The sequence below is a fragment of the Vicugna pacos genome, chromosome 15 (assembly GCF_048564905.1).
Source record: "Vicugna pacos chromosome 15, VicPac4, whole genome shotgun sequence".
Classification (NCBI taxonomy): Eukaryota; Metazoa; Chordata; class Mammalia; order Artiodactyla; family Camelidae; genus Vicugna; species Vicugna pacos.
The window spans coordinates 60,316,786-60,339,430 of record NC_133001.1 but is presented as its reverse complement, the minus strand read 5'-3'; the positions used below and the strand labels follow the sequence as shown (position 1 = coordinate 60,339,430).

General features: G+C 55.0%; 1 protein-coding gene across 1 annotated transcript in view; it reads right to left on the bottom strand.

Moving 5' to 3' along the window:
* The window catches only part of MYT1L (myelin transcription factor 1 like), a 296,223-nt gene that overhangs the window by 84,216 nt on the left and 189,362 nt on the right, over positions 1-22,645 (bottom strand). Inside the window, exons 8-10 of the mRNA XM_072938278.1 lie at positions 18,523-18,878; positions 4,484-5,458; positions 29-163 (exon numbers count right to left, since the gene is read on the bottom strand). Coding sequence (XP_072794379.1) covers positions 29-163; positions 4,484-5,458; positions 18,523-18,878 — 1,466 coding nt within the window. The remainder of the gene's footprint in view (positions 1-28; positions 164-4,483; positions 5,459-18,522; positions 18,879-22,645) is intronic.

The following is a 22,645-nucleotide window of genomic DNA, read 5'->3' as shown; positions in this document are numbered from 1 at the left end:
CCCGGGGCGCTGGGGCCCACAGACTTACTTTCCGGAGGGACCCTATCTTTGTGCGGGCATCCGGACAAACTGCGGTGATGCGGATACAGCCCGGTTACGTGGCCGGTTCCATCGCACCCTGGGGTGGGGCACTTGCTCTCTTTCTTTTCTGCTCTCGAGGGATCTAAAAGCGACAACAGGTGTCAAGAGAGTGAATGTTTTACCAGCTGAAGACAAACGTGGTTATTCAACAATCCAAAGAGACTCTGATAAATAAAGACATAAAGCAGGTGTCGGGGGCGGACTGTGACGTCAGGCTTTGGCGCAGGTGGCTTGCTGATTGGGGGTGAATGTTTTACCTTAAATGGTAATCATGAATCATAACACATTTCCAACACTCTCTGCGTTCAAGCAAGAAGAGGCCGTCCCTACCAGAACTCTGACTCATTATTTTCCCGTGTGTTACATGGGGAGCTCTGCTGCTCAGAGTCAATGGAAATTGTGATGAGACAGTGGCCTTCTCAGAGAACAAAGTGTTTCCATGGCCGTTCGGCAACGGCTCCGTGAAATTCGACCAGAAAACGTAACGCCAAACACTCTGGCGCAGAATTTCTTTCTTACTGAGAGAACTGATTGTACACACTCTAAGCTGCAGAATTTTCCTGAAATGAATTGAATTCTCTTGCAGCTCTGTCTCTTAGCAAACCAATTCAGCGCTTTTCTGAAGACAAGCTGAACTCTCAGAAGGCACTGCAAGCAGATGGCCCAACGGTGGAGACCCCACCCGACAGAGGAGACGGGCAGTCAAAACTGTGCCGGAAGCTGCTGGAGCGGTCACTGGTTTTGGTCTCTTCGTCTGTCCTTGGAACCAGAGGAAGGCTCTCGCAGCTGTGCATGCAAGATGCTTCTAGCAGCCCCATGGGCCCCTGAGCACCGACGGGGAGGGGCAGCAGGCATTTGGGCAAAACTCGAATGCCAGGTGCCAGCAAGGCAATGACACGGCTAACAAAATTACTTCTGTCCCCAGACTGACCACAGGTTCAAAGATGTGCAGGAAACCAGCCCAGAAACAACTACTAAGGCAGAGCCCAGACCAAAGGGAGAGGTGTGTGGACACCACCTCGCAGCCGCGTCAGACCCAGGCGCGCAGGCCGCCCGTCGACGGGGAGGGACTGCGGCGGGTCTGGTCTAGGGGCGCCGCCGTCGGAGTTTCTGCAGGGCCTCAGTGCTTTTTATTGCTGTCTCACTGCTCAGGCTAATTACGGTGGCTAGAAAATACATGTTTCCTTTTGGTTAGGGATTCATTTTATATCAAGAAAAAAGATTGGTTTAAAAATTTTGAAACTTTTTGGGGCTTTCTTCTCAAGTCATTCATGTGAACCTGAAACAGACGGAGGACTCATGGGAATATATGAAGGATTTACGTTTATATAAAAACCCCTCCTTGCAATTTTCTCCAACATTCTGTCCTGAAAGATGTGTCTTCCGGGTCCTGGAATCTCTCAAGCCCGTGCGGGCGTTGAGGGAGATGCCCTGGGCGCGGCGCTCAGCTCCTTCCTAGCCCTGTTTGCAGGCAAGCCTGTCTGGAGGCAAACCTAAGCCTTGTGGCTGGTGGCGACTTCCGTTCCTCAGGCTCTTCCTGGGGCGGCTGCTGCACGTGCAGTCAAGGGGCTGGTGTGCCAGTGCCTTCTGAGCAATTCCAGTCGCGTGGGCACAATTTACCTACTGTGAACATAAGTTAGGAAGTGCGCAGTAGCAGTTTCAAAGGAAAATATTGATCACTTAAGGTCATAAATGAGATACAATTTAAAATCATAAACCAGACATAAAGAACTTTTAAAGGGTGAAAAAATAGCTTATAACTATTATTAATCATTGACTCTTTTTCAAGAGCATACTGACAACTTCCTACCAAATTATATTATTGCACAGATTTGGAAAGTGTCCAGAGGTTGGGTGCAGATCTGTGTAAAGACTGTGTGGCTGCAGGTCCCACAATTTTGGAGACACTGAGGGTGCCCTCTCCTCTGGGTGCATGAGCCCCCTGGGGTGGTGTGCCATTTGCTTTCATCATTCCTTCCCTCCGCTTCTTACTTCTTGCAGCCCCGATTCATCTTGAAAGCAAATTATCTGAGCAAACATCAAACAAGGAAGCAAGCAAGCAAACAAAGCAACAATTCAACTGAAAACCTGGTGACATCTAGAAAAACTCGTTTAGCTTGCTCCCTCCCCTTCCTCCCTTTCGAGTAGATGCTTGAGGAGAAGAATGCAGGATGAAGTTTGGTTTTGCTCCAGATTTTGGAACGGCTACTCAGGTAGAACTTACATCACTTCGAGAAGATATAAATGTGTAGGAGAGAACTGGAGTGAATGTTCTGTCTTTAACACAATAGCAGGGAAGCTGAGGACAGATGGTGGGTGTGCCTTGTGGTCGGGGGAGCTGTCCGCGGCCATGCTGGTAAGGGAGGACACACTTTTTTTTTATTTTAATAAGGAGGGCGTTAATCTCTTTGCCGCCCTTTGGTGTCCTTGCTTGGCTTTACTGACTTGGTTCTGAAAATAACTATAGACGTCTGAAAAGAACCTGGGGAGTGATGTGAGCGCACCGCTGAGAAGCAGAGGTGGGCTTTGACCAGAGGAGGGGTCCGGAAGCACTGGGGCGAGGCAGAAGCCGTGCCTCCCAGCTCACGCGGGAAGTCCAAAGCCCCAGCCCTTCCCCATTCCAGGGGAAGAGCACACCTCGGTTTGGGGTTTTACTGTTCGTTTTCATCCTGTTCCTGTTCATTTAGGGGAAGCAAGCGATTTGAATTCCACTTCTTGCCAAAAACAAAGTACAACAGAATAACAATAGCAAAACAAAATGAGTAAAAATCTATAGCGAGCTGCTGGGTGCGAAGGAACAACAGAATCCAAGGTGGCACCGCAGTGTCGCCCCCTCGGCGAGCCCGCGGCCTCCCCGGAAAGTGGGCCTGTGCTCCTCAAGGCCGAGACTCCGTCCTGAAGCCCACTCTGCAGACCTCCAGACAGAAGCTGGATGTGCTTGTCCACCTGAGCCGTCCCGTGAGAAGGGACACCACGTCCTCCTAAACGTGTTTAGTTCCCGTGTGATTCTCAGACACCCAGCTAGAGAGCCCTCAGAGGTGGCAGGGCAGTTACACACACACGCTGAGGCTCCTGGTCCTCAAACACCCACAGCAAGCCTGGAGCGCCACTGCGAAGCGGCCCTGCCCTGCACGCTGCACCTCGCGGGGTCTGCCCTGCACCTGCCTGGGGAAGCGACGGTCAGCACCGAGCTCTGCCGCACGGGGAGCCCAGGGGCCTCTGGCTAAGGCTCGCCTCCGATCGGGGTTTGGTGAGAGCGAGGCCTGACTTGCCCCTGGAGGTGTGTGCACACACTGAGAGGAGAGCCCGCCGACGTCACAGCAGGGAAAAGAGGCTCTGACTGCTGGGCGTTTGCGCAGCAGTCGATTTTCAAACCACAATCCTGACCCTCATGATCAGGAAACAGTATTCGTGGAGCAATGTGCAGAACAGGAGGTCCTTTTGGTACTAATTTGGAAAGATTTAAGAACCACCAACTTCTTGCTTCTCACTTCACTCTGGAACACCCACATTGCCAAGGTCCCGCCCGAGGTTGAATCACATTCCACCTCCTGCTGAGCGGGGACACATGACTGACCCTGGAAACACGAAGCAGCCGCTCAGGCTGGAAACACACATGCCTGCCGTGTCTGGATGCGGCTAAACCCACAGACGCGTGCAGACCTGTGCCGCGTCCCCTGCCGGGGAAGACCTGGGTGCAGCTACCACGGCGGGCGGCTCTGAGGGTCTGACCATAAAGCAAGCACCGTGGCTGTTTCCACCACGGACGGATCGGGGGTGAGAACTAAGGAGACGGCCGCCGTGCTCGGCCCGGGCCGCCTTGCGGGCGCCGCAGGGCCGCGCGGCTTCCTGTCTCAGGGCGCCGACGCGCGGTCGCCTGCCTCGCCTTCCGTCGCTGGTCGGTTTCTGTCGGGGGTACTTCCTGTGGGGAGTTCTCACCAGTGACTGCCACGTGCTGGTAACTTTGTGAACCACGGTGCCACCGCCTCAACGCAGTGGGTGGAATCTGTGCTTCACCCCAGGGGACTGGTTGTCACGTGAGCCCCGGCCACGGCTCCCAGGCTGGGGCTTCTCTGTGAGGACCCAGGCTGGTCCTGACAACATGCATCACACGCCGCACCTCTGCCTGGGCCCTCCTTCCCCAACAAGCCTTTCCCACGGACCCAGCCCCCTGTCCACCCGCTCTGACTACGGGACTTCGGGCTGCTTTCTGCATTTCTCAGATGGACGTTTGACTTGTGCGTCAGAAGCATAACCACAAACGAGAGACCTGGAGTCAACGCTGAGACGCATGCATGAGTGACGGTGCAGTGTGGGGCGGGCGGCCTCTCTCGAGCCTGCGCTCACCTGCCTCGCTAGCTCACGGTCTCGTGAGGCAACTTACGTGAGGTAGAAATATTACCTTTACCATAGTATGGCTTTTTGACGTGGCTGTCGCCTGCCTTCGGCTTCCTCTCCTCCCCGGGGAGCGGTCGTGGCGACTGGTCCTCGTAGGACCTCATGCTGTCCCGCCTTCCAGCCTCCAGCGCCATCTTCTCCCTCATGGCCTTGGCCCGCTCCGTCTCCAGAGCGATGGCCTTCTCCAGGAGGGTCAGGTTCCCCTTGGTCATGTCGAACACCTCCTCGGACCGGTCCGAGTTCACGGAGGCCGCGTCGTCGTCCCCACCGCGGTACCCGTCCTCCCTGGCGCAGCTGGAGAAAGTTCTGGAGCGCGGGCTCAGCTGCTCCTCCAGCCGCATCAGGTTCACCATGTCAGAATAGCTGCGGTCGGGTGTCCGGCCCGGGAAGTCATCCTCCTGCCGGCCGAGCGGGCGGAGGCCGGGGTTGGGCGGCGCGGGCCGGTCCTGCGGGGCGGTCTCGCTCAGCTTGCGGGCCAGGTCGAAGCACTGGTTCCGCAGGCACTCCAGGCTGCTCAGACACGCCTCCTCGTCCCTCTCCTCCGCCAGCTTCTCGGCCAGCCCGCCGCCCGCCGGCTTGCCCAGCATCACGTAGTTGAGGCCGCGCGCGTCCGGCGGTGCCAGCGGGTCGGCGTAGGCCCGGTCGGCGGCGCTGTCCGCCAGCACCACGCCGTGGCCCTGGGCCAGCAGCTTCAGGGAGTCCACGGTCTCGCGGACCACGTCGCTGTCCAGGTCCAGGCTGAGCTCGGCCTTCCGGCCCAGGCCCTCGGGCTTGTCGCCCTCGTCCTCCAGGCTGTGGGAGGTGCTGCTGTTCATCTCGGACTCGGTCCGGGCGCGGAAGGCGGCGTCCTCGGCGATCTTGCCCAGGTTCAGCAGGGACTTGGCCACCAGCTCGTCGTAGTTGTCGTACTCGTCATTGTCGTCATCCTTCCCCGCGTCCTGCGTGCCGCGAGGGTTGTGGCAGCTCCCCTGGCGGGCCTCTGCAAAGACAATTAAAGACAAGGACAGAAAAGAAGAGGGAAACGTGGCTAGCACTCGAGGTGCGGCTGCACCAGCGCTGACGGCAGCAGCCTGCCCGCCAAGCCCTGCTTGTCGCACGGCCGAACCCCCGGACCACCTGCGGGCGCACTGACCGTGTGGAAGTGAAGGAAACAGAACGTGCAGGAAGACGGGGGCCCTTGGACATCCTTGCCGTGAGCTATGCACTTTCTTCACGCACGTTCAAAGAAACCAGTACATACGGTAAATGCACCTTTAAATGTTAATTTTTCATTACGTTTAAAGTTTGAGAATTACTTTTTATTGGCTTTGTTTATGGGCAGCCCAACCAGATGCATAATAATGTGCTCAGCATACGACTAGGCTTTCTCAGCACTTGTGAACTTTACGTGTCGCGGGCTCTTAAGCAGATGGTCACAGCCATTGCTTTTAAATGATGCCCACAGCGATGTCCAGGCAGCGCAGGACAAAGCCGAGGTTCTTGAGGGTGGTGCAGGGAGGGGCGGCACTGGCTTTCTGTTCAGGAGTACGTGTCTGGGCTGAGAGCGGTTTTGAGTTTTCTACCTGAGAGATAACCTGTCAGGGTGCGCAGCGAAGCAACAGGAATGCCCTGGCAAACACTCAGAAATGAAACCTGGTAACTGTGATTTCTCAGACGCATCTCAGCAGGCTGAGAGAGAGGGCGGGGGAAGCTACGCGGTGACCGAAAGCCTGAAGAAACAGGACTGAGCGAGCTGGCGCAGCCACGGCCCACGGACAGCGTCTGTGACTGGCCGTCCAGCCCACAGCCGCGGGGGCATCTGGGGGAGCTGGTGGAAGTGACCTGGGAATCGGCTGTGATCAATCTCAGAAAAACTTAGGAAAACTCATTAAAAATTAGACGAAACCTCTGCATTTCATCCGAGGCGCATTCTGTTTAACACTAAAGGAGTATCTGGAACACGCAAACACGCCTGGTCACTGCTGTGTGTCCTGCAAAATGTACAAGTAATAAACGGACCCTCAAATGGACCCCCGCCTCAGGCTGGCTTTGCTTAACTGCCATCTTGGAATGCACTCTTTGTTCTATGATTAAACAAGCCAGAGTAAGAGGAATTTCTAAGGCTTATTAATGAGGAAAGGAAGCACCGTGATTCGCAGACACCAGCTGACTTGGAGCTATGTCAGGTGCCTCAGTGTTGCCCTTATGGGTTTTGTGCTGCCTCCTCAGAAAAAGCTTTTGCTGGTGAAACAGGTTTGGATACGCCCCTATCAACACAGGTCAGCAGCAGGAACAGCGCCCTTGCTGGCCGCACCCCGCGTCAGCACGTGCGAAACCTAATGCAGCTCCCTGAGCAACCGCAGATCAGATTTGCGTCTCTCGGTCAGAGAGCATCACTCACTGTACGAACACATACTGTCTCGCTCCTGGATAATTCCTGTGAGTCAGATTCCTTGGTGTAAAGACACACATTTTCCCAAAGAGCAGCAGAAGGAAGGAAGACAAAGCCAGCGAACGCACCAGAAACCCCCCAGACGCACACACGCACCCCAGGGCCAGCTGTTGAGACGCGGCGGCAACCCTGTTCTCAATCCTGTCTGTCCTCATGAATCTTTGAAAATTAACTTATGTTCTCCTCTCAGTTCACACACTTTGCTTTTTACGTTCGAGGGCTGATGAGAGAAGCAGCCTCTGGGTAGCCAGGCTACGTTACCTCCGCACTAAACTGGAGTTTTGAGAGCCAGCACCCCCGCACCTGTCAAGAACCAACCGCAAGATGAATCTACAAGTCACGGTTTGAAATGAGACAGAACATGTGACGTTGGGAAAAATTCTGAGAGTTGAGTCAGAGAAGAAACCAGAGTCAGGTGAGAGGCACCCGTTTCACGACTTCCTCTTAACTGTCTTGGGAGACGCGTCTTGTCCCCCCAGGAGCTCGGAGGAGGGGGGGGTCAGTGGGAGAAAGACCCAGAGCCACGGTTTAGGGGACCCTCCTTCTCCTGCCAAACCTGGTGTCCGTGTGACGCGTTAATTCTTCCGATTTGGAATCTCAGGATCATCTTTCATCCGTTTGCCCCAAACAGGAAGCGGGTTTTGCTGTGACTCTGAGCCTCCCAGGGGCCCCACACGGCCCTCAGCGTCACACAGGAAAGGGACGCGTCTCACTTGTGCAACAGACACCTGCTTGCCTCCCCGCTCCACCTGTAAACTGCTTCCCCTGAAGGAGGGAAAACAAAGGCTCACACAGCCTCCCCACCGCAGAGAGCAAGCTGAGAGGTGGTTCCCTCCTGAAAGCCCCGAGCCCGCAGGCCGCCCCGGCGTAGCGCCGGCGCGGGGTTCTGCACACTGCTGTGGCCACGCGGGGTGAAAATGGAAACAGAAGCGATGCCGCCTGGTCCGGGCTGCGCCTTTGCTGCTCGCTGGCCGCGTGATGCTGGGGACCCCGGCCTGGTCGCTCTGGGGAGCTGGGACCGGAGTCACAGGAAAACGGCGCCTGTAGAGACCCCCACAGTGAGGGCGCTCTGCACACCTGTGGTGGGTCTCACCGGAACCAGCCTACTTGTAGGAGGAATCTGAACATCACCGGAAGGTGGATTAGCGTCTGAACGAGCAGGGCCTACTCTGCCCCTGGGTGACCAGTGCAGCAGTCCATTCTGATGTGGAAAAGGATGGAAATTAGGAATACCCTGGAGGGGTTCACAGCCCCAGCTTCCTGGAGAGCGCGAGGGACAGTGGGCAGGAAGGCAGGACCGTAGGGGACACCAGGCATGAGGTGACACGGAGAGGACAGTGGGACCGACCGGAGGACCGACTGACCACCTCACTGTTCCACTGACACTGACCCGCCGATTACATGTAAAGTGCGCAGCTGCGTCCCTGACACCAGACAGGGCAGGTGTGGCCCGAGGCGCCAGGCACAGGCAGGTGCCCAAAACCGTGCTCACGCCACGGCGGCCTCAAGAGGTGCCCAGAACTGTTTCCACGGACTGATAAAGTGCCTAACATCTCTGCTAAAAGTGGCTTAAGGTGCACGGCTGCTCTCTGGAGTAAGACTTCCCTATTGACTGCGAGAAAGTGCTTCGAATTAGCTGTTACTGTTTTCTAATTAAGGGGAGCAGAGACCCTGCAGGGCAGTGGTAATCTCCCAGCGCTGCGGGAAGGGGCTGGGGCCCCTGCGCCGTCGTGAGACTCTGGACTTGACACTCCAGCCGGCCAGTGTCACCATTGTGCGGGTGGTCCTGTCCGCACGTGCCCTGTCCGTGGACAGCCGGGCCTCGCAGCAGGTCCTGCTCTCAGGAAGCACCCCCGCAGGCTGGCCTGGCGCTCTGCCCAGCTGCCCTGCTGTGCCGTCTCCGGGCAGGGCGGCCCACCGCTCAGGTTTGGAACAGCAGACGGACAGCCTCTCCAGGGCCTTTCCTTCGCCGCCAGTGCCACCCACACCCCGGCCTCCCATCTCTGTGGCTTCACATCAGACAGCAGGCTCTTTGGTCTCATTGGTGCTAATCCCTGCGGAGACGATTCTGGTGAATTACGGGCAACCACCCAAATACGCTTCCAGCCCCTTTTCTCTGAGCTGTGTGCTGTGTTGTCCGTGGCTACTGGTGGGCTCTGGTCTCATTGCCACACAGCCTGTGCTCTGAGCAGCTCGCCCGCTTCCCCACCGAAGGAGTGGGTTTACTGGACTTGGATTCGCTGGTACTATGGAATCTGCTGCTGTCTTTGTATCCATCTTTGTAAACCACCCCATTCCGTGCAGCAGGAGCAAATGCTTCCCTCCGGCCCAGTGAGGAGCGCGCCGTGTCCCCACTGCCCGCAGACTCAGGGAGGCCCCACACCCTGGGCTCGGCCTCCCGTCACAGACCCGCCAGGGCTCTCCACCGAGTCCGGCATATCTGAAAGGCTTCTGATCTGCGCTCCTGTCCTTGCCTGAAGGCCCTCCTCAGCCCACGTGAACCAGGCAGGACAGAGACCCCCTGCACTGCCGAGCCCCAGCCTGCCCTGGTGTCCCGCGTCTCAGGTGAGGGTGACCCGAGACGTGCAGACCAAGGCTGGGGTCGGGGCAGCTGGTCCAGCTGAAGCCGCGTAGCTCTCACGCAGCAAACTGAGGCCTCTGGGTTCCACGCCTCTTATTCACCTGGGTCAAACACTGGCGTTTCTGGACACCCTCCTCAAACTTCGCAAGCAAACACTTTGGAGAGGACAACATCAATCACCAGACCCCAGAGGGGTGTTCTGTCATGATTTTGCTTAGGCCAGTTCTGCAGGGCCAGGGGACCACGAACAGGATGTTGCTGTGTATTCCCTTAACAACTCTTTATCCAGCCCTGTTTGGAGCAAAACGCCGAACCAGAGAGGCAGCATGTGGGCAGTCACGGAAGTCACCTTGCAGTCGGCGAGAGAGAAACAGGCAGAAAATAAACACAAACTGTGATGTCGGAGTGACCTGCGCTGTGACGGAAGATGAGGCAGAATTAGGGGACGGGAGGAGAGCAGGGCGGGGGTGACTTCAGGAAGAGCCGGGCAAGCCTCGCTGGGAGAGTGGCCTTGGAACAGAGACTCGAGGAGATGCAGGGCCCCTCCAGGAGGGGAGGCCGCGGGGGAGAGGCTGGTGCGATGGAGGACGGTATTTTCAGCATTTGCACTTTTAATTAATTTAAATTAAATTTAGATTCAGTGAATTTATATTTAAACGACCACGTTCAGCTGGGGGCTGCCAGGTTAGCCAGCCCAGGGTCAGTGCATGGAAGTCCAGTAGGAGCTGAACTCCGATTGTGACTTCTATAACTTCTATAACATATATATATGTTATATGCACATATACACACATATAACATATATATGTATATATATACACACACAACATATATATATGTGTATATATATAATTTACATGTGGATTTAAGTAACAGATTTTACATAAACCACCTACCACCAGACCACTGCACAAGCGAGGAACAGCTCCATGACATCCTCGGTCCTGTGGCAGGGTTGTGGGCGCTGGGCCCCGGTTTGGAGTGTGACACTCTGGCCCGAGCCCTTATCTGGCCCTGAGACGGGGGCAGGGCTTGTCCTCCTGACTCCCCGGGAGCCACAGCTACGCCTTCTCCCAGGGGCACATCTGCCGTGCAGGACGGAGTCCTGCACGCCTGCTGCGTCATCGCCAGAGGAAGCCCCGGCTTTCTGGGTGGTGGAGGAGGGTCACCCATGTCTGCCCGGAGCCCGAGAGCGTCTATTGTGCGACCCTCCCTCTCACCTGCCGTTGGCACAGGTGGGCACCACAGTCAGCCTCCCGGGACCCCGAGCTGGAGGTGTGGGGGCGTGGGCGCCCCCCAATGGGGTCAGAGGCACACACTACAATCACGACAAAATGCCTGAAGAGGATTGGCTGACTGATTCTAGAGGCTGTCCATTTCACAAGCTGAAACACACTTTAAAAGCTTCCTTTAAGCTCAATGAGATAAACAGCAGGAGAAAATAGCAATTTTCTCACAGGGTCCAAGCTGCATAACTTTTACGTAGAACTTGTAAATTTTATTTCTTTCTTAAAGTTTTTACTCACTAGGGATCTAAATTAAAGGAATGTGAATGAATAAAGTTCCGTTTATTCATTAAGTTTTGAGGACCTTTCTACTTGATGACATTTTAGGTTTGTGGCTTATTTGAGTTTGGGGATTTGAACGACAGTCTTCCTCCCACCCAGACAGGAGCCATTTGAGGCCAACAGTTTCCCGGCGGAGATGGACTGAGATACACTAACTAACTGCACATGGCTCCATACCAGCACAAATACCCGCCAAAGCGCACAAGCACACACGCACCCCCCCCACGCACACATACACCCCCATGCACACAAGCACACGTGTGCACACCCCATGCACACAAGCACATGCGTGCACACCCCAGGCACACAAGCACACACGTGCACACCCCATGCACACAAGCACACGCGTGCACACCCCAGGCACACAAGCACACACGTGCACACACCATGCACAAAAGCACACGCGTGCACACCTCCACACACAGCACACGCACACAGGCACACGCAGCTCAGCAACTTCCAAGCTAACTGGAGGCCCTCGAACTTCTCTCCGCAGCAGAGTAAGGCTTTCTCTGTTGCTGCAGATGCTGTCAATCAGGGAGCGGAAAAGAGTCTGTGGAGACTCTGGTCCTTCCGTCTCACAGGACAGCTTGATACAAAGTGGCTGATCCAACGAGAGGAGCCCGGGAGGACTCGGGCTCTGTTCTCTTCAGCCAAATTCAATCCCCCTCAGACAGGTAAGACCTTCCAGAAACACTGCAACTTTCTATGGTAACTTACAGCTCAACCAATCTTCAGTATCTGGAAAACTTTATTCTTGTTTTCGACTCAAATCTTTAAAGCCTCCAATCTCAGCTTACGGCTTCTAACTCTGCACTGTGGAAAGGACCACAATGTATGTATTTTCATGCACACACTCCTCTTTCATACTGTTTGCATCTCTTTGGGGCAAAAGTTGATGTCTGCTGAGTTTCTGTGTCTGCAGGGAACCCTGCACGCTTCTGATGTAGAAAATACTTTCCCTCGTTGAAAATGAGCTGTCTCCAGGTTCGGAGCCTTTTAAATGAATGCAGCCTTACGTACATAATGCACTTGCTGTGCCTCACCGTGGATCTGGGGTTCGGAATTACAGAAGAGCTTGAGCCAGTGCCTGGGGGGGAGTGCCAGGCAAAAGCCCTCCTGAGTGACAGCTGCTGCACGGCAGCCCTGAGCTGCGCTCCTTCCTCTCTGGGAGCTCCTCTCTGGGAGCTCCTCTGTGCTGCACCTGCTTTAAGCTGGGAAACCAGACAGGAGGTGGACGAGGGGCAAGTATTACCATCCTGACCCTTGGACGCCAAGCTGAAGTGCAGGGAGAGCAAGCAGTCCCCCAGGCTGGGGTGCAGCCGAAGCCCGCAGCCACACCTGCCCGGCCTGGGTCCCCCTCGCGGCCAGACTGGCACTGGGAATAAAAATGTGATTAAGACAAGGAAAGAAGCCAGTGATCCCTGCAAGTGGACTTTAAAAACAAATTGAGTAAAAATGTGTTAGAGCTTTTCTCTCACATCTTTTATTTCTCATTATTATGAAGAAGCAATTTTTCCCCACACTTCATGTGTGTTGCTTGCCTCTCAAATGTACGTGGCTTTACCTTGCCAGCAAGTTTTCTGGTTTGTATTGAAGCGTCTGAAAATTCATGAAATAAAAGATATGATTATATTTTATAATTGTGCAAAATTAGCATGCATGAAGAAAGTTTAATTTTTATCACGGACCGCTACCTAGAAATGCCGAATTCTGCCCTTACTCATTTCTGAGTGGTAGAGGCACACACCTCAGGGGGTTCAAATACTAAACGTCCTAAAATAACACGTTCATGGACCGAGTGAGAGATAAACAGCCGGCATGCTTTCTCTCACAACCGCGTGCAGCTGAAGCCCTGCACACCGCGCACGTCTTTGTCTCTGTGCCGGGCTCGGAGCGCGGTGCTTTTGCTGCTGACTGCAGTGGAAGGCCAGCGGGCTGACTCTGATTTCCGCAGTCTGTCTGCGTCTCAGCTCGCGTCCCTCATCAGGGGCATTTCCTGAGGACGACGTAAGAGGGTGACTGACTAATCAGGGTGATCACTGAGTCCGGAGAGGAGTCCGCGCAGCGCAGAGCCACGGTGCAGACCCCTCTCCTCATTCTGTCCTTGTCTTAGGAAAATCCAAGCCCCCCACTGCAAATGGTCAGGATGCTTAAACAGCGTGGGGCCGAGGGCATCACTGAGTGTGAAAGAAAAAACACCCTGGGAACTTTGTGATTTAAAAAAAAATGGTTTCTGTGGAGAATCTGTACCGTCTTGAGCTCCCCTCAAAGAAAGCTGAGTGCCTCAGAGAAGCTCGGTTATGGGCGGGCCCCTTCTTGGTAGGGAGGGTTGAGCAGAGCCCGGAGTCAGGGAGGGACGGGCACCGCCCACCCGCACCACGGAGGGGTCCACAGGTGGGAGACGGGACGGGAGCTCTGACCTGGGCCCAGCAGGCTGCACCCCGCCAGACACCTGTCACTCTGCCTCTGCAGGGGCAGCTGGCGCGGCCCCACAGCAGCCCTGCCGGACGGGAAGCTCACGTCTTCCCTCAGACCACCCCGTCCTCCGCAGAGTGGACTTCCACAGCTGCCCCCCACACCTCTGACTGATTCACGTGAAGCCAGAGAACCTTCAGAAAAGGAAGCCTTTCACACTCAACCATTTAATTTAATCCAACGATCAAGTGAATTGTCTTCAAAGTCAAACTGTCAAGAAAGTCCCAAGATTCAGTAAAGAGCAGCAAAGAAAGGACTTCACATTTTTGCAAATGCGTCTCAGAACCAGGATATAGTAGGAAAGTGTTCTCACTGACCACTACGCACAAAACAGACAGACAGTGAGGTCCCGCTGCGTAGTGAGTGCAGCTCTGTTCAGCGCCTCGTAGCAGCCTGCAATGGAAAGGAGCATGTGTGTGCACCTGAGTCACTGCGCTGTCCACCAGAAAGTGACCCCACGCAGTGAACTGACTCACTTCAGTTAAAGAGAAGAAGCCGTTCTGTGTCAGAGACGGCAGTGAACGCGAACGCTCCCTCTCGTCTGGACGGCAAGTTGCCAGATTCCTCCTCATGGGACTTCTTCCTTGTCGGTGGGCAGCGGTACTGTATACGTGTAAGGAGACAGACACACACTTATCTACCCACACGGAAGCGTGTGCTTCTATTATTTGAAGACGTGTTCCTTCTCGTGGGCTACAGCATGAACCTGAGCCAGAAACTATTAGGCATTAAGTAACATTTGATCCAGATTTCTCAAACCACACGAATCTGAAAAGATACTATTCCACGTACACAATCTGCCATCAGAAAAACCTGTGCCCCCTGAGTACTAACCTTCTCAGCTTCAGGATGACAAGGGAACGCTTACGGACTAGTTACAGACCATTCCATGCATCTTGAAAATAAAACCATGCAAAGGACCAGCCTGTGACAGGTCGACGGGACAAAATCGGATTTTGATAAATCAATTATGAATTTAATGTAATCTGAAACGAATTGCTCAGATATTTTCCTCTGGTGTTGAAAAGAGCAGAAAGTGACACAAAGAGCACGAACTCTGTGGTGCGAAAACCACCAGCGGAGCTCCACCACACATCTGCTCCTTACTGAAAATCATCTACTCTTTCTGAGCCTCAGTTTTTTTTTAAATTTTTTTTTCCCCTTAACAGAGGCACTGGGGATTGAACCTGGTCTCATGCACGCCAAGCATGTGCTCTACCGCTGAGCTACAGGCCCACCCCCTGAGCCTCAGTTTCTAACTAGTGCAATGGGAGTGAAATCGTTTTTACCCGCCTGCCTTACACAACTGGCCTGAAGAGCAAGCGTAGGGCTGGACGTCGCTGTGCTTGTCGGAAATGTGCACTATTAGAAGTATTTTGGGTCCTGTGTGATGACGATGCTAGAGGATCCTAAACTAAATAAACACCTAGACAGCAGTTATAAACAATGTAGCTGTCACGGACGTCAGCCCTCCTGTGGGCCGGGCGCCTGCTGTCATCGTGCGGTGGTGCGCGTACCATGGTTTCACCTACAGCAAACCTCTCAGCAGGCCCCATGCTTCAGCTTACAGCACAGGCCGAGGAGGAAGCTGCATCCTGCCAGGGGCACAGCTGAGACGTCACACCCACCAGCAAGGCTGAGGCCAGCTTAGGTTCACCTGCGCGGCTCCAGCACGACGCCCCGGTCCCCCCGTGTGAAGCGCTTGTCCGCTGCTGCAGACATGCCCTGAGCGGCCCCTCTCACCGCGTCCTCACTGCTTTGCTCCTCTGCTGACGATCAGTCACTGTCTGTGCTTCGATTTGCTGAGGAAGACGCACAGTCCCCCTCGAAGAGACTCTGCTGACGGCCCTGCAACAACGGTCACCACGAGCATCAGCCGAGGGACGTGAAAGACCAACTTCAAGATGCTGACCCAGAACTCTGGTCACCAGACACAAAAGAACACAATGAACGATTTCTGCCAACACCAGAGCGGACGCAGGCACGCTGCGTGCCGTGTCCTGTCCTCACTGTCTTTCTCCTGTCACAGACGTAACTACGGCCGGTGGAAACTCACATTGGGTGATAGTGATTTTGGCACTAGTCTCAGCCGTAAGGTAAGACAGAGCGCATCTGGTGAGGACGCGACCAAAGTGACGGACAGACACGTGCCCTCGAAGTGTCACTGCGCGGAACCACACGCAGCTAGGAGTCTGATCGCGCAAAATGGGTGCTTGCTCAGCAAAGCCACGCATCTTTGCATCCGGGGCGTTCCTGGGTGCTCCTGGCCCGGGGCTACGGCTCACTCCACCTGGGAGGTGGCACGTGGTGCGGGCTAGTCGTGTCTTGGAGAAGCTGCTCAGGGGCTTCTCCCACAGACGCTCTCGTGGCAGAAAGGCTCGGTGACAGCAAGGGTCGGTGACAGTGTCTCCAGGAACTGGGCCTGAGACGCGGTTTCTTCTTGGAGGGATACTTTCGTTTGACTTGGAAATCAAGTCAGACTTCGGTGGCTCCTTGCAGAGAACTTAGAGCGGTCAGCAGCACAGTGAGGGCCCCTCAGATGGGCCACCTTCGTGGGATCCCAGTGGCTCCCGGGGACTTGGGATCTGCACGAGAGGCTCCCTCGGGGGACTGAGTTATTACACGCCGCCGCTGTCTGTCTTAGGAGGAGCGGCCTGACAACCCCGGAGTGGCCCCCACGGCCCAGCTTCCCTTCTGCAGTTCCGGCTGATGCCTTAGAAGTTCCTGTAGCACGTGATTCCTGCAGGTGTCTAGCGGGTGCTCCAGCTAACACAAATTCTGAAACCAGGAGCCAGCAGTTGGCTATTTGTCCTCCTTCTGGGGATTTTCTTTCTGGAACAAACTTCCTCACATGCCAAAGACTTCCGAGTCAGCATTTGCCGAGCACCTGAATGCCGGTCACTGTTTTGCGTGGGTCACATTCTGGGGCTGACATTATAATTATACAATTGTTCCATGGTTCTGCCATTCATCCATTGATTAAGCCCACTTATTTGAGTTTTTCTAGAAAAATGTCATTAGTTTGATTGGCTTTCTCATTTTTTAAAACAATCCTAAGTGTTTAAGTCAGAGTGAACAAACCCAAGACAGTCACATTCTAAAGCTATTTCAATAAGGTTCTGACTGCTTTTCAAAATATGTCACTTTGTACTTTCGAAAGTAGCTTATTTAAAATATGGTCCTAAGTGAACTAAAATTGAAAGTTTAATTCTAGCAAATGGAGAGCAGAACCTGAATTTTGGTTAAGACTCCGGGTTAAATGATGCATATTTGCAAATATCTCCTACCCTAATCCGTCAGACATGAATATCCATAACTTCAAACACACAGTCTACTGCTTTCCGAACACAGAATGAGCATGTGAAGGAGCAGTGCTTTACGCCATCTTAATCATAAGCCATGGTTAAGCTGCAAATCATTAATCAGCCTCAACAATGAAGATTTCACCCAGAACTACATTCAATACAGTGTCCAGAAATAACCTGCCAAATTGGTCTATTCGCCAACTTGCCACAGACTACACGGAGCTGCTGTTCTGAACTCTCGGTTTGAGCGCCCACATCACATTAATGACACCGTCTGCTCAGCAGAACCCGTGGTGCCTGTGTTAGGGGGAACCCTGATGCTCCTGCCTGGGCCGTCTCCACACCAGGCTCCATAGCAATTAGACAAGAAAAACAGCCTTGGGAGGCCAATTTTAATTCACAGTGTGTGTGTATGTGTGTGTGTATACATTTGCACCCATGTAAATGTAACAGTTGATTGTTTTCATAAGGGCTTTAAACCACCATAACAATCTGGGATGACTTCATAAAATTCAGATTTCCTGGAACCAACTAGTGTGGCTTCTGAAGGAGGAATGTTCATATGTGCCCACCACACAAAATTAGCAACAAGTAACTCACACCTATTGGACCTAAAAGCACTCAGTTCTCTGGCTGAAACTACTGCCCTTTGTGTAGAGAAGTCGTCTTCCTCAAGATTCAGTCGTGAAGAGCTCTGAGCCAAGGAAGAAGAGTGAGGAAGAAATATTACCTTCACTTTCTTTTCAACGGAGGTGCTGGGGACTGAACCCAGGACCTCGTGCATGTTAAGCATGCACTCTGCCACTGAGCTATTTCCTTCCCCCCTTCCTCACTTTTTAAGCCTGTTTCAGCGTTTCTCTGAGGCAAACTCCAAGCCAGTAGAGACTCTAACTAGACTCCAGAAAACTCCCCCTTCTTTCTAGAAAAAAACTGACTCTTGTGAAAGGACTGGCTTTAAGGTCATATTTTTGAGTCTGACACTAACAGAAAACTGGCTATCAGAGCAAAGTCATCTTGAATTGATTGCCCCAAACGCGCCACTACCCCTGCAGTGGGCTTTTCACATGTCTGTCTCGCTCACAACGCTGGATCAGAAACATCCTTCTCGAACATGGAAACAGATGGCGGGTCGACCAGTTACTTCCTTTCAGCTACGTCCCTCCTGGTCCCGACCTCTGACAGTCACTAAAGTAGAGCTTTGGCCATCGGTGACAAAACCTGCCTCCCCAGCTGACACACCAGTGGTCACACAAAGCTTCCAGCTCTGGGGAGGCGTGTGGGCTAGGCTAGCCCAACGCCACTGGGGTGGACAGTAACAGGACCTCTTGGCTAGGGCATCGGAGAAAATGCAAATTTAAGGTCCCAGTGTGCCAGCTCACCTCTCTGTAGAAGAGCTGTAAGACAAGCCATACGGATGCCATAAATATGTCAGCAAATTTTTGTGACGACCAATCTGAATAGCAACGGGACGGAGATAACATCTAACGTCTAGCAGATAATCTAAGAAACTCTTCAAAAGAAAGTTAGACGCACGAGCAGTTACTCCTCCCAGCAGGGCCTGGCCAGCCCGGCCACGTGGCCGGCGCTAATTAGCGCGTCCTGGGCCCGAACCCCAGGCCGCTCTCCTTGGAAAACGTGCCTGAGTCCCCCTGTGACACCGGGTAGTGCTTGAGAGATTACCGTTCTCCTCCTCCTCCTCCTCGTCCTCCTCCTCCTCCTCCTCGTCCTCCTCCTCGTCCTCCACGTCCTCGCCGTCCTCCTCCTCCTCCTCCTCGTCGTCCTCCTCCTCCTCCCGGTCCGCCTCCTCGTCCTCGTCGTCCCTCTGCTCCTCCTCGTCTTCCGAGTACTCCTCCTCCTCCTCCTCTTCCTCCTCCTCCTCCTCCTTGTCGTCCATGTCCTCCGTCTCGTCGCTGTCATAGCACTCATCCACAGACGAGCTGTCTGCCTTCACTGCAAACGGCTTTCGCTTGGGAGCAGGTTCTTGGGGCTGTTTATCTTGTGTTTTCCGTTTCTTAGCCAAGGGGCAGCCATACACGCTGTTGGAAAGAGAGAAAGAGGATCTGTGTTACTGCCTTGGGCATCAGGGCAGTAGGAGCCCAGGCGAAGAGCGCTAAGCGTGGGCACGGACGCCATCCGCGCAGGCGCCGGGAGATGGAAGCGCGCCAGGCCCTCGTGCGCACGCGGTGCCCGGCCAGGAGCGCAGTGACAGGGACGTGCAGCTGGCACCTGTCTGCTCACTACCAGCGCTCTGCCTCATCGCCTAGTCCCTATGACTACCATTCCACATGGTAACACGGAGACCCTGACTGTGTCCCCGAGGACGGCTTGGGAAGCACTTACACACCGTGCGGCCGACCGCACAGGCTTATTAACGTCTGACAAACACACGCTTTAAACTAAGGGTTAGTCCATGCAGACTACATCAACACGTGGACATTCATGTGAAATAGGAAAAGCATATACACGCTGTGGAAAGGCTTTGGATGTACTGGATCTGAATCCTCCGGGGATAAAACTGTATCCGTAGACATGATGGCCCACTCACCGTACACGTCTGCTCATGAGAGTAAGTGCACAGCTCACGCTCTGCACAACCTGTCAGTCCCACGTCAGCCCCGCCCGGCACCACAGGCAGCAGACTCGGGGCACTTGGCAGTCGGCACTGAATCTCCCTGAAATTGGCCCAGGCCTGAGTAAGACCCTTACGGCGGAGTTCACAACCTTTCTTTGAGAAAGGACAGTTTTCCAAGGCTTTGTTGCCGATTATAATTCTTTTCTCCCCAGAAACCCTGTCTGTCTCTCTGTCTGTCTGTGTATTCGCACTGCCGGGAATGGTGGGCACAGACGCAACAGCACTGCGGGCAGCTGCTCCGCTGTCTGCAGTGAGCCGTGTGAGCGCCCTCACTGACCGAGCACGTCGGGGGCCCCTGCAGGCCAGACGGCTCCCTTTGGGCCTGGAGGGGGAGGCCCTGCCCGGCTCGGGCCCCAGAGTGTGTCTGTTCTGGGAGCCTCCTCTGGGCCGGAGCCTGTGCTGTGCAGAGTCAGAGGGAGAGACAGAGATCCGCAGTTCAGGGCACTTATGGTCCCGGGGGCTTAGATGTGTCGGTGATTCCGCTCGGAGCCTCTCAGGACCACTCCCCTCGCTGCACCCGATCCGCGGCCAGTCACCGGCACTCAGTCGGTGGTTGCTGAGCGAGCAGAGTGTGGCGACACCAGGACAAACACACCCGCAGGGCGTCATGTCATCACAAAGAGGGGCAGCCCGTCGAGGGGCTGGCGGGTCCCCAGGAAGAGACCACGCTGGAGGTGGGTCTTGACGGTGATGAACAGGGCAGGGCGTCTGGGAGTGAGTGTGTGTAGGGGGCGACAGCCACGTGGGGTGGGAGCGTGGGGGGTGGCGAGAACCACGTGGGGTGGGACTAATCACGGGACTCCAGGTTTTATGCAGGAAGCAGGGAGTGACTTGAGCTCTTTCCAGCAATCAGTGACACAGTCACGTCTGCATGTCAGGAAGGTGACGGCAAGGTGTGGTACAGGCAGAGTCGAGGGGCCTGAGGCGGAGACGCGGGCAGGGCCTCCACCCCGGAAACGCCAGGGCGACGGGCCTTCCGCCTTTGGGAAGCCACCGTCTCTCAAAAACGTAATAAGCAAGACGGGAGTAACGCTCATTGTAATTAGAGAAGAACGGAAGAGTTTTCTTGTTTAAGTGCTGGTCTACGGAGAGTTTCCAACAGGAAGTGAACAGACAGCTGCGACTTCCGTCGTGCGCACGTTCACGCGGGCTGGGGGAGGGTCTGCGTCAAGAATCACAAAGACTCCAGGTGCTAAACTGGGCCCCCCACGGCCGCTCCATCTCGCTGAACCGACAAGTAGCCAGGTCTGGCTTCTCCACCAGCCGGGCTTCTCAGGGCGCGGCCCCGGGTGGGAGTGGGTGTGCTTGACGCCGCCACTCGGTGTTTGTCCGAGTCATGAGTTAGTAGGCCTAACAACAGCACTGCTGCCCACGACCCTGCAGCTCAGCACAGCGGTGGGACCTTCCGCATCTCCTGTCTCCTCTCGGCTTATCAGTAGCTTGTTTGCTGCGTCTGTTCTGCACCGAGCCACCCGCCCCTCAGGCAGCCCAGGGGCGGATGAGCAGTCCTGTCTCAGCCACCAGATTCACCCAGATTGCCAGGACACGGCGTGGGACAGCTGGCTTTGTGCTGGGAGCTCACTCAGCACAGCCCCTGCCCCGCTCGGCCCTGGGAACCGTCCGCGACGGTACAAGCGCAGCGCCAGGGTGGGCTCCGGCCCGGCCCCTTCTCCTCTCGCTCACCGCACTCAGCTGCCCAGAACCTCACGGCGGCTGAGGCGGTGCCCAGAGCTGCGAGCGGGAGCACGGAGGCCGTCCTTCTGTCCTAACTGGGGCTAGTTTTCCTTTCTTACACTACGCTGTGTAAACCACTCACACTCATTTTTTCCCCAACTTTTTGGGATTAGCTGGCCTCGGACTTCGGGCGTCTCTCGGGCCCGCTCACGCAGCTGATGCTCTCAGGCTGTCTCCGCAGCTTCCGACGTGAACTGCAAATGAGACTGCACACCAGCCGCAGCCAAGTCCCGCCAGGCCCCTCCTCTGGGTGATCCGTTTCTACCGGCTGCAAGTGTCCGGCGCCCCCTTTAAACTCGACAACAAAATTCAAGCCCACTGGACAGAGGTCACTCTGCCTGTGTCAAACAGCTCGTGGGGCAAGACCCTGCTCAGATCCACAGACACCTCCTGATCTACAAGACCGAATGGTTTGGAATATTTCAGAGTGAAGCCCCAGGAGGCGATTCTGGGACGTGCACTTGGGGAGCGTGGCTCCTCCTAAGCCCACACGTGTGCAGATCGTGTCCGTTGGTGGGGTGGCCGGCGGGAGAGAATGTGCCCACCTGGGTGGGTAGCACCTCTGTTCCACCCCTAGCCCCTGGCAGGTGCTGGCGGTCCAGGGGCGGGAAAAGCCACTGCTTCACACCGGCTTCACGTCTATCAACACACACGCATCTTCCTTGACAACAACACAGCCCGCAGCCTGGGGCGTCCCTGGAGTGAGTCTTAGGAAAAGCAGAGATCCCGGTGCCGAGGGACACCCCAGCTGCAGAACTCGGCAGGTGCCGCGGTGGGCCCTTCATCTATGTCTCCCACTCGCGGGAGGGTCCAGGCCCCACTTGCGGTTTCGAAGTCATGTCCACGTCCCCTTCCTCAATTATGCTTCTCAAGACTGTCGCCAGGCCTCCGCCGGCTGCGCGTCTCCCAGGGCGGCTCTTGGAGCCTTGCGTCTGAGGCCCCTCCGTGATCTTTGTTGAAGGGCCAAACCACAGTTTTGCCTGTTTATCAGAATGAGAGCACTTGTCACGTCCTCGTGTGACTATGGCTGACAGTCTTTCTCCTTCCGAGATTAAGAAAATGCCCCGTGTTCAACCGATGGCTGTATTTTCGAGCTGCAGGACCCAACGGAGTAGCCACTGGTCATACGTAGTTATTTAACACAATTAAAGGAAAGTTGAAAATTAATTCCTCAGATGTCCCAGTTACATGTCAAGGGTACAACAGCACACGTGGCTAGTGGCCACCACACTGGACATGGCAGGAGCTGGATAAACACCTGTGCAATGAGGACACTGGATGCTGAGGGAGGAAGGTGAGGGGGCCGGGGGTGGGCTGAGCTCTGGGGGCAGCTCAAGATTCCAAAAATGTGACTTCACGAAAGCGCAGTCTTCCGGCCCAGCCACTCCAGGGCGTGCACCCTGCACAACCACAGCAGAATTAGTCTTCGCCGTCCCT